The sequence below is a fragment of the Electrophorus electricus genome, chromosome 18 (assembly GCF_013358815.1).
Source record: "Electrophorus electricus isolate fEleEle1 chromosome 18, fEleEle1.pri, whole genome shotgun sequence".
Classification (NCBI taxonomy): Eukaryota; Metazoa; Chordata; class Actinopteri; order Gymnotiformes; family Gymnotidae; genus Electrophorus; species Electrophorus electricus.
In genome coordinates, this window is record NC_049552.1 from 8062520 (window position 1) to 8075299 (window position 12780).

General features: G+C 39.8%; 1 protein-coding gene across 1 annotated transcript in view; it reads right to left on the reverse strand.

The window, feature by feature from the left end:
- LOC113578892 (ERC protein 2) overlaps positions 1–12780 on the reverse strand; it is an 88791-nt gene that overhangs the window by 26543 nt on the left and 49468 nt on the right. Inside the window, exon 10 of the mRNA XM_035536466.1 lies at positions 927–1064. Within this exon, the coding sequence (XP_035392359.1) occupies positions 927–1064 (138 nt within the window). The remainder of the gene's footprint in view (positions 1–926; positions 1065–12780) is intronic.

The following is a 12780-nucleotide window of genomic DNA, read 5'->3' on the forward strand; positions in this document are numbered from 1 at the left end:
CTGACTCTATTATACATTACTCACATATTCCACTCTTGCTTGTTCTTCTGATTATCAGGAAACTCGTGTTTGATTCAAATAATATTGCACCTAATGAACTTTAGCAGGCAAAGCCAGAGACTCTCTCTATGTTCCACAGATTTTTCCCTGTGATGTGCAAAGTCAACCACAGTGAGAGACCACAGAATGACTGCAAAGCAGGATGGTTGTGGGAAGCAGCTGTGCCTGTAGCTGAAGCCAAAGTTTACAACTACCAACGACCACCAATCAGCAAACTCGCAGATCATGACACACCTGGCCATGAACTCTCACTATGATGATATCAATATTAGTAGAAACTGAGCAATATGAAGACAATATATGTGTTTTATTTATAATGGTATCCATCACTGAGAAAAGCAATTCAATTCAACTTGAGTTTATTTACTATATATTTTTGAGCAGGCAAATCCCCTCACCATGTATACATAATGCAGAAGGATCCAAACATTTTTTCACCTATTCAATACTGAATATGTTAACCTAGCAAATGTGGTAAGCAATTTGGTAAGATAATATTCTGTATCTTATTTTTCCCCCCCCTCTTTTTTAATGAAGGCTAAGATTACTGAATGAAAACTAATCAGGGTGATCATGAGGATACTCACAATCTTACCCCAGTAACAGTGACAATTATGTGATTTGTCATTATATGTTTCGTCATGAAGGTGAGGCTAAATTACTATGTGAGAGTTCAGAAACACCTGTTTGAAAGTCCTGACACCTGTGGAAATGAAGGAAAGTATAAGGTAACTTATCTGGTAAGGATGTTACCAGACAAGTCCTGAGAACCATGCTATCAACTGTAGAACACAACCATATATATTTATTCAAAGCAGTTTTATTCCAGTCTCTCTCTCAATTAGAAACAATTCCCTTATCTCTACCTTCTCAACAAGAGCCTCCTCAAGAGTGGCGAAAGCTGCATCTGTGTTGCTGGAGTCACTTTGTAGAGACGTCACCCTATCCTTCAAACTTTCCATTTGCTTCTCCTTATCCTTCACTTGCTCCTGTAGGTTTTCAATCTAAAAAAGATAACAAGAGATAGAGAGACATATAAACAGAGAGAGAGAGAGAGAGAGAGAGAGAGAGAGAACAGAAGTCAGTCTTTCATGCTCCACTATCGCAGTTTTACAAAACTTTGGAAAAGCTATCCATGAAGGCAAAGGCAAAAACAACAGTCAACTTTGAAATATGGGTGGCAAAGCACGATTACAATCCTAATTCAACAAAGCAGCAAAACAGTCCTTAAAACCTATCACTACCCTCATCAGGTAGGCAGACATACATTAAATTATTCCTATTTTGTGCCTCAATAAAAGAAAACACTTAAAACTGCAAAAAAAGACATGGTCATATTCCCATACTCTATAAAGAAGGTCCTGTCAACATTCCAGTCATGGGTACATTGTCAGATAATACCAAAAAATGGCCATTTCGCAAATGAATCAAATTAGGCCTCCCTGACCAAGGCGAAATTGCTAAGTGCTGAGGGTAATGGCTGAGGGGGTTTATCTCCAAAGCTAAAGAGCACAGAGTGAGTGGGAAAAGAAGTTATAGAGACCAGAGATAACATTTCCCCGGCATTATTACACCACCCAGTGAAGAATCGTTTAAAGCAGAGATGAAGCGATATGAGACCTTTGGCCCAGGGGGACCTGAGGAGAACCAGTAAGATGGAGGGAAAAATGTAATTGTCAGTGAGGGGAGATTTTGGGCAGAATGATAGCTTGCTTCATGTACACCATGTTCAGTCCTTGCTATAGTTAGACAATGAAGCACTGCAAATTGCGATTTGTTTTTTGGCTGACTTATGGTTACAACTTATGGTAAAAATGTCATTAATCTGAAATGTTCCAAAAAAATGGGTTAGGCTCATATGTATTTTTCTGAGCTTGACAATGTACACATTTGTCTAGAACTTCTGAGGATGGTAGTTTTCTCAGATAATGTAGATTATTCCAAGAACCAGCAACAGTTAATCACCAAACAAAATATTTAGGCTACCTTCTGCCTTGATGCATTTATAATCAGTGGTGAAAAGGATTCAGTTGAAGGCTGAAATATTTTCCACTTTTTTTTCTTTCTTTTTTTTTGCTTCCATTTCCACAATCAAATCATGGGCTGGACTTTTGCTTTCTGAACTTGATCTATCCACCTCTGGATCCTTTCAGCTCAGGGTATCCATCTCTGGTTATAGAGGCCCATAAACCATCACAGTTTGGTGATTTCCCTGCTCAGACACACTGGATAACCCTGATAATTAACTGATGAATAAACTCAGGTTGGTGCACCAAACTGGTCCTTCAGGACTGGATTTTGACAACTCTGGGCTAAAAGGAACCAGAGGTGGATAGATCAAGTTCAGAAAGCAAAAGTCCAGCCCATGATTTGTTTCTAACCATCTGGCTTTGCTTATTAAACCAAAACAACTAAAATAAGTTAGGTCACACATAGGTCATACACATTCTAGTATCCAGGGTATTGGTCATGAAATTATACTGATAATAAAACCTAAATAAAAGAAAATGAATTTTTCTTTGCTAAAGCAAAGCCATACGGGGCCTCACAGTTTCTTGGGCACAAAAGTGGAGTGGAGAGTTTCTGAGAATGTGAGTGAACATCTTCCCTGGCCGCCCATTGCTCAGCATGCGTGTTGTTCTCATGGGGCCTTGGAGGGCCTTATTTCAGGGCAAATTTAGCGTGGTGCTCTGGCCAGCAGATAAACCGTTCTATTCCTGCTGCTGCTGCATTTTCTTTGGCCGATATAGTCAGCAAAAACAACGCTACTGCCGAAATATTTAAGTGCGCCAGGCGGCCTGTGTTCCGAGCAGTCTGGCAGAGGGAAAAAAGCTGCTTGACCCCTAACGCTGTTTGCTGAGAGGCAAGGTGAACTCACTTTTTAGATAATATTGGATATGGACATCAGTGTTTTCTGGAAGTAGGACTGGGAAAAAAGCTGTCTATAGACAGGGCCACATGGATTCTGTTAGTAAAATGCTTTTCCAGGGACCTTTAGGGTTTGTCTTAAGTTGGAACATTATATATATATATATATATATATATATATATATATATATATATATATATATATATATATATATATATATATATATATATAATTTATTTATTTATTTATTTATTTTGTTTTTTGTTTTTTGTGTTCCTTGTTCCTTATGTTGCTAACACCCGGGATCGCCACATCCTTCACTACGACCAGCTTCTGCTGTTTATCCACCACTATGCCCGTTTGGTTAACCATTACCATCTTGTCTGTCTGTATGTGGAAGTCCCACAGGATCTTAGCACAGTCATTTTCTATCACCTTTCGGAGTATATGCCACTTTGACCTTGAAACTTCCAGCCTGTACACAGCACAGATGTTTCTGTACACTATGCCAGCCACTTGGTTATGGCGTTACATGTATGCTCTGCCTACTACCATCTTGCATGCTGCTGTTATTTGCTGTATTGTCTCAGGGGTCCTGCCTGGTGTGGTAGACCACAGCTGCTAAAAATCTTATATTCAGAGCTTGTTCCTATGTTGCTATGATTAGTGTCTCTGTGCCTTTTCCAGCCATTAGTAGAATTTCTCCATATCAGCCACTTCCACTATTTGCATGCAGTGCAGGGGTTTATCCTCCCATGATAGACACTGCTACTCCTTATTTCCCTCTTCATGTGTCTTTTGGTTGAGGTATTCACTAAGCACATCATCACTTGGGGACATCATCCTGATGCACTCCTGGATCTTGGATGTTTCATTCTGGATATTGATTATGATAGTCACTAGTCCTTGCCCCTTCTCCTTCTGCTTGGGTTTTCCTCCACCATGTCAGTGGCCTCTATTTCCTTCTTAGGCCCACTTAAGCCAGTGGGGTATTTGATGACTGGCAGAGTGTAGTTGCTGATAACCCAGATCTTGTTCTTCCCATTCAGCTTATTTCTCAGGACGTGCCTCACTCTTTGTAGGTATTTGGCTATAATGTTCACCTTGTGGCCTCTTCATGATTTGCCTGTGGGATTTCAAGGTACTTGCAGCTGTCTTCAACGTCTGTTATGTTACCTTCTGATTTTATATATATATATATATATATATATATATATATATATTACAGCCAGTGCACACCTCCACTGAATAGGGAGAGGAAGAGCAAAAGAGAGAGACACAAATAATGAGTTGGACCACCTACACTTGGAGTGCTTGAACTGTAAACTGAGCTGGTATATCATAAACATGGGGACATCTCTGCCTATTCAAGGCCAGACTACTAGCTGCTTCCCTCGCTAAAAGACTTAGAGCATTGCTGTTACATAGGATTCTCTATTAAGCCTTGCCCACTACTACGCGATGATGCACTCATATGGAGAATGCAAACAGACTTACCAACAGTACAAGACTACCAAACATAGTTTATATCCATCAGGATTAATAATATAGTTTCCCTAAAGCAAACCCAAACGAAACCCACAACTCTGAAGCCAAGGTTGGTTATCAGAAATGTACTGTAATTATTTTGCTGTTGGATTCTCTCTCTTCTCTTTTTCTACTTTTCCTTTTTGAATTTTAACCATAAGCATGCCAGGATGTGAGTGGGTTTGCATGAGTCTATTTTTAATGATTTTCAAATGCTTATTCTCTTTTTCATTTTTTGTGTACCTTTTTCCTCCTTTTTTCAAGGTTTGTCATCACCTCTGAAAATACAGTTGTGCATTGGGGTAAGTCAGGACAGGCTGGCCAGTGGCCATGGCAACGCATCTAGATGGTAATTGGCAGTGGATTAAACCATGAGTATTAGAGGATGGGGTGATTGGGCAATATTCAAGGATCCAGGATTGGAGAAAGGCTTTGAGGGGCATTGCCCAGGACATTACAATACATTATAGTCCAAAAAAAAAAATAGTAAAAAAAAAAAAACCCCACAGAGAACCATGAATGTGTTGAGTACTGTTACAAATGTCTGTATATTATTCAGAACTTAAATTAGACAAATTCATTAAAGATAAAAATCCCCATATGCCAACACAATCTCCTATGCCTAAGTATGCATGTACATACATACACATCCACTCACAGATGCATACAAAATCCCAACGCATCCAGTCAGTATGCCTGTCAGATTTTGCCCTCTTGTGTCTTGGCTGGGCAACTGCAAATGGAATTTAAACATTTACTCCTCTGATCAAACAGCAATCAAGAGATTAAACAAATCAAACAAGAAAAAAAGGAAAAAGACATATTTTACATGGGGGGTGGGGGGGGGGGGCCGTGGCTAGGAGAGTATGGTAGGTGGTCAAAAGATGAAAGGCTTAAGCAGCCTCCTACTTCTTGCCAGCTGCTCCAGTGTGATATCATTCACATCCTCACTCAAGGAAACATTACTCATATGCTACCAACGAAAAACTACAGCTTTCAGTGATGACATCATGAAGGACATAGGAAGTAATAACTTGATATGCCAATGTGAATGAGCAAGAATTGACGGACACTAAGATAGTGAGAGAATGAAATCATGAGGAATTCAGGAAAGAAATCAGGAAAGAGATAGAAAATGATAGAAAAATGTGAGACCCCAACACAGTTTCATATGGAACAGCTCTCTCAGCACCACTGGCCTCCGATTTCTAAGCTAGCAGCAGAACATATTTATATTGCTTCAATAGCAATATTCTTCCTCTGCCCTCACTGCACATTTTTCTCGTAAATGAACTGCATAACCCTCCACCACTGAAATGGAAGAGCAGAGAGGCGATAGAGCACAGCCAATAGAGGAGGAGAGTATATGAAAGACAGAATGGGAGAGGTCTTTAATATTTCACCTCCAAACAGTTATTACTTTCTCATTTGCTCAAGAGAATGGGTCAGCCATAGTCCTTTTACATTTGTTATGATTTGATGACCTTTCCCATATTCATCACTGTAATTTGCACACTGTGATTTGTACACTGAAAGTGGCCTGGCCAGTGCAGGCACAAATTAGCTAAGACCCGCATTTCTTTTCATTGTTTCCTTTATGCCAGTGCCTACAAGTACTGGAAACCTTTGCAGAATGCAGTAACAGTTTATTCTAATTTAGTACACAATCTGTGACATGGAGTAAATTCAGCATCATAATATCAACTGAATTTAGTGCTTACAGAGGTATATTTGAAAAATGAACAAAATAAAATGACAGATGGCAAGGTAATCCTAAAAGAACATTTTTGGCTTTTGCCTTTTCATTGCAGTTGCTTCAAAAAGAAAAAGAAGTTTGCTTATGAGTATATAATGGTGAGTGCACACACATGTGTAAACATGCAGATGCAAATGCTCTCCAAACCATCTTTTTGCTCCACTACACCATAAAATGACACACAGTTGCCATAGCCTCTGGTCAGTTGCCATTCTGGACAGTCACATAAGGGAGCTGATCAGAAAAGTGGGGAGAAATCTGCAGTCCAAAACAGGAACATCTCGGAGACGAGATTCGTTACGGATTTTCACGTGCATTTGGTAGCGATTTAGTTAGCCTGTGGGTAAGGGGAATCAATGTGTTTGTGTGTGTCTAAATACAAGGCCTTCTCTGTGTTGAAGAAATACTAAGCAAACTGAAGAAAATTTAGAGTGAGGCTTTTGCCCCGTTATGTGTACTAAAACAAGGAAACCGACAAAACAGAGTAACAGAGGCAGGTTTAGAACCAGACTTGGGTTGCTAAATTCCTTTAAAAGTTGTGAAACAATGTAGTCTGCAGTATATGTTAATGCCATGATAACTAATAAAGTACATAAACTGTCTTTAACTAGAAAGAATATATACTTCAGTCATTGAGTCCTAGAAAAGAGTTTGCCATCTCGTTAATGATGACAGTTGATTGGTAAGTTATTCAAGCCATTTGGAACCTTATAATGTATCATTTGCATTCCCTTAAATTGAGATATTTGCAATCAATGGATAAGCCATTAAAATCACTGTATTTTACTGTATGATTTCTGATCTAAATTAAATTAAACAGGCCATAACTTTGCATTTAAGCTGCTGAAGACTAACGTGGTTATAAGGGGAAAGGGAGACCACTGAAAGGGTTAGCATAAAGGGCTAACATGTGTGCTACCTCTCGTAGTCCAGCACCCCCCGCATAAAACACATCCCTATCACTACTGCCCAGGCCTAGGAATGCCGCCCTGATTGCCTATGCAATTATCAGCCACTTTCACTTGTTTTTCTCTCTTTCTCTTTCATTCTTTTCTTTTTCTCCTTTTCAAAGCATTTTCGTAAAGCTTTGATCCAAGCTGGGGAAGAAAAAAGGGAAAAGGACAAAGTAGGAGGGAAAAAAAGAATCAGCCCACCCAGCCGAAATATCTGCAGCTGTGCTTGGGTCTACCCGTGGCCCACAGCAGGGGCTCAAATCGGCTTTATCAAAGGGTTATCACTCCCTCTCATCGTTCCGAACTACCATGGGCTCCTTTGCCTCAGGCAAATGGCAAGTTGACAGAAAACTAATACTCCATCAATCCATTCCTTCATCACAACCACAGAACATCTCTATCTCCCCCTCAAATCTTCTACTGCAGCCTCGTTCCCTTGATACATGGTCTTCTCCTCAACTATGGGATGACTGGCTCTAGTGCTTCTCATCTGGGAATTATTATGGGGAAAGGGGACCGTCCTTCATCAGGAAGGTCCCCCAGAGGACCTTCCTTGGCCCTGTGATCAATTGCCATCTGGTAATCATTGATAAGTCATTAAGGATTGAGTGGGTGGTTGGCAGTTAAACACAACTTGTAAATGATCTCTTATCGGTATGGATATCAATTGCTGGAAGTCTGTTTGGATCTGCACTAGATTCAAGAACGGGATATGTAGGGGAAGACAGTGCTTATCGATTAGAAAAAGGAAAGCTAAGAATTCTAATCCTTGCAGGGAGACAGAAGAATAGAAAGGAGAAGTAAATATGCGAAATAACGAATACATGTCAAGATTAGATCAAGGTTGATGCACATTTATACTTTACAGACAGGAAATAGTGAAAGAGGTAGATATACTGAGAAAGCGAGAGGAGCAGGGTGTGTTGGCCACAGAGCCAAAAACAACTCTGTCTAGAGGGTAGGCCACAGCTAGCCACCAGGAAACCAACCAGCAACCACACATAGTTAATGTGATGCAAACACACCTCCTGTGAGCATGTTTCTCTGTGTGTGTGTGTGTGTGTGTGTGTGTGTGTGTGTGTGTGTGTGTGTGTGTGTGGCAACTGTAAAAGCTTATACAAAATACTGCCAGAGATTTAAAATAACTGTTCAACACTTCTGTGGTACAAAAAGTCTGTTACAATATAATAAACCTAATATAACAAAATATAACAATATAACAAAGCAGGCTCAAACAAGCTTAAAACATTACAATGTAATTATCAAGTATGACAGAGACAATGTAAGTGTTGCTCAACCCAATAGAGTATACAGGTGTCTTATTTTTGTTTGTTTCTTTATCTTGCTTTCTTTGTGTGTGGCAATTTGTAGGAGAGAGGGCTCAGTGAGTAGGGGTTATTACTGTACTCAAGCAATGTGCAGCACTTTTGAGAAATCAGTTGTTTTCACAACTCTGTGTAACACATTAATGACTCCCAGTGCAATCGTGTCTTTATAGGGAAATGAAGAGCTCAGCACATAAGCTGCACTGGCAACAGAATCATTATTTTGGCCGCACAGAAACAGTCAGGCAGCCCTTAAGGTGCAGCAATGTTAACAGCCAACACTTTTAACAATACACATTCAAATAACCTGGGTTACTGAGCACAGATAACCCTGAAAAGTGTGAGATCATGCACGCACCTGTACTGTGTTCTTAAGAATGTGCACACACATACACGTACACACCTCTGCTGTATCCATTCATTAAGAAAGTCATGATGAGAACAGTTTCAGCTGTGGGCCTTTTGGAATGCTGGAAAATAAACGTGAGCAGCAATATTTCTCTCTGTCCACAAGGACAGGGTAACATGAAATAAAAAAGCAGGGGAGACAAAAGAGTGCAGATGAAAAGAATCAAAGTATGAAAATGACTTGGTGAAAGAGAATGACAAAGGGAGGTTAGGAAAAAGGCAGCAGTGGAAGAGAGAGGAAGAATAATCGGGAGAGAGTAGAATACAATTAGGGAGAGAGAGATAATACAATTAGGATGAAAGGACAGAAAGACAAAAACAAGTGTCAAGTAGGACAAAGAAAGAATGAGAAAGTAAAGTAGAAATCGAGGTAAACTGAAAATGAGGCTGCAAAGTTTAGGAGCCTCAACAGACCTGTGGTAGTACTGTAGCCAACAAGAGTTACAAATAGAAATCACACACTATAGCAACTCTGCTATACTATATTATGCACACTCTGGCAGCTCTTGGTCTGTTAATAAGATCAGTTATGTAAATCAGATGACAATTAGATGTGTATACTGCACACACGGAAACAGGAATGCATGTTCATGCACACACACTCATAGAAAATTCTATTACGCTGAAGTAATCCAGTGGAGCTATCACTGGGATAAATTGCTGTGGTCAGCTAAGTGTGTAATCAAAAAGGCACGTAACAGAGAGACACACTTCCTGTGCCCAGACAGGAAGCTGACAGATCGGGACACCACCCCCAGCAGTAAATCAGACACTATTAGAGCTTCATATAAAACAGCCTCATTACATGTCTGTTAAAAGCCTGAGTCAGTGCTGTAATGCAGGATCAAAGAGACACCTGGCTTTGGTTGCATTTACACACACACACACACACACACACACACACAAACAAACACACACACATCCCAGGAAGAAAAATGCTTTGAACACAGTGTGACAACATTGTAGCAAATCATTTTCTTATCTTACCAGTCCTTTATGTGTGTCTAGAGTGTCTGTGTACGCCTATAAGCAATTGTGTGTCCACACCAGTAGTGCCCATAAGAGAAGTTCAGTGACCATACTTTGCCATTCTTAAAGTGCAGGGTTGCAAATCGCATGCCAAGAAGCACTTTTATCTTTACTCCATATCACCTGAAAATGACCAGTGTACTGCCTATTTGATGTGTCCAACCAGACACTACATAAACACATAACCAGAAAATATACAGACAACCACTGATTCAGTGCTCATTCCTTATCAGCATGCAGGCCTGTGCAAGGTGGAGCTCTTCTAACTAATGCCAACCTCACGGACAGGACTGATGTGTGCGTGACTTGTAAAACTTTGCTAACTTAGAACATTCAATGTCTGTCTGAGCAGCCCTGATGACAGACCTGGGGCTCCAGGGCAACGGAAAACCCTGCGCAACAACCTACATACAGCGCATCAAAGGCACGACCTGCACAGCAGAGTTGAACCTGTGTCGTATCAAGCAAACATCATCTCTGACAGATCTAGGGCTCTTAGATCATTCATTTCAAATTTGTTTTTCTTTCACGTTGCTTACTGTTGTTTTAAGGGCAAAATGTAAGAACTGTTTCCTGTTGCTCCACAACGATGCTGACAGTGTGTTGGTCTGTACTCTGTGTTAGTCCATGTGTATGCTAGTGTGCAAATGTGTGCAAGGTGGAGGAGGACATGGTCAAACAAAAGTTACGCCCACTCACTCTCATTACTCATCTTTTTCCATTTGAGATGATTTTGACTTCCAATGCCAGATTTCATATTTTCCACACCATTAGTTACCTAGTCCACTATTTTTAAAAAGAAGGAATTTAATGTTTGGATTATGTATATATGAACCAACAGATGTGGGTATTAGATTTAGCTTGTTTAGCTAAAAGATCTTATTATCATTCCTTTATTATAATAGTTCATGTACCGTTCAGTCAAACATTTGAATGACAAACATTTACCTGTCTCTACATACATAGTGGCACAACATAACTATGATTAGCATTGAACATATTCAAATAATCACCATTCCAAACTCTACACTTGACACATCCACATTTTCTTCTCCAATTTTAGTCACCAAATTACTGTAGAGAACATTATCAACAGTTCCAAAGAAAAATGTATTCATTAATCCCTTCACTAAACCCTTCTTAAAATAAGGTCATATAATAAAAGTGAACCAAAGTCAAGGCTTCCTAGTGTTATTAAACTTATGTAATCACAGCATTCTGTATATGTTATCAGTTATGCTATGTATGCCACAGAACTGTGTTTAATAAAACTATAAGCATTGTAAAGATGTTTAAAATCAGGTTTATAAAACAATATAGGTTTCATGTTTTGAAGTGTGCAGATGCAGGGTAATAGTTTTTTTGTGGATAAGGAACATAAGACTATAAAAAAGAACTATATTATAGTTGAGAGGGTATGCCACAGCTAGCCACCAGGACACCAACCAGCAACCACATAATTAATGTGATACAAACACATCTCCTGTGAGCATGTTGGTTGGTGTGTGTGTGTGTGTGTGTGTGTGTGTGTGTGTGTGTGTGTGTTTTAATTTCGGATTGATACTCACTTTAACTAGTTACTGGACATTCATGTTGTACATTTGTTGAGCGGGCTAATTTCTCTCCCGTTCATTGAGGAGTGTGTTGGGCTTATCCATGAGTGTAATTTTGTTTTGAAAACTACTGAGGACAATGGGGACCAGGTGTAGCATTAAGTTCAGCTGCCCCTCAAATTAGTATTGGAGCTGAGTGAAAGAGGTTCCCAGGGTCCCCAGCATAAATTATGCCTATAGATTTATCTGCATATTTGCAGACACAACTCCAGGCATGGACTAGCCAGTCATCTCTTTTCCCCTTGTCTGTCTGAGCTGAGAGACAGGTTAACAGAGATCCAGAGGTGTGGAGGAAAGCCTGTCCTTCCCCTCAGCAACTCCTCCTGTAAGTTATGCGCTAAGGAACCATGAGACACTGGAAGTTCGGAAAATCAATCAAATCCTCTGCATGCAGTAGACAATATCTGCCTGCTGACAGATAGAGTGGAACACCTGTGACACACTAGTGGAACATAAACCCTTCCCATGCGTGTGAGTTAATCTGTCTTTCTGAGGGCTGAATGAGGTTTGGCGCCATGAGAACAGAGCAATCCAGGAATGAACTGGAGGAAAGCTAGAAGTTTACAGGGCAAGATAGCCATGGCTCTTTAGCTGGATGGTAAGATGTGTGGATGATGGCTGGACAGACTAAGTTGGTTCTGAGTAAAAGCCCCAGAGCTGGACATGAGAGAGGGAAATTCAGTCCAAGCATAAAATAGAAAGCATGTTTTTATGAGAGCTGTACTTTCATATTTCTTTCAGGGTCCAATCAAAATATCCAAATTTCCCTTTGAAAAAGTACACATCAAATAAAAACCAAGCTAAAATAAAAACATTAGCTATAAGATAGTGTAACCCATCCAGTAGTGCTCCCATCCAGTTCATACTTCATAAATAATACAGTCATATACAATACAATACAGTGGTGCTTGTTAGCACCCTGATATAAGTACACACATGGCTCAAGGGCTGTTCAGGTAATTACGTGACTATACGTAAAAAATATGTGAAGGTCACCATAATATACCATCCTTTCAGAGACTGCTGACCCAGTACAATAACGTCAATATAAATAGGCAATATAAGTGATGGTAAGTAAAGTCAGGATAACACTTCACCATTCTAGGAACAAATGGCATCGAAGATGAGTCATGATGAGAATGAGACAGGAAAAAGTGTCTTCACTTAATTTATAAAAGAGAAAAGAGCCAGAAGTCAAGAGGAAAGATAAATGGGGGGAAAGAAAAAATAGGATTAGGAG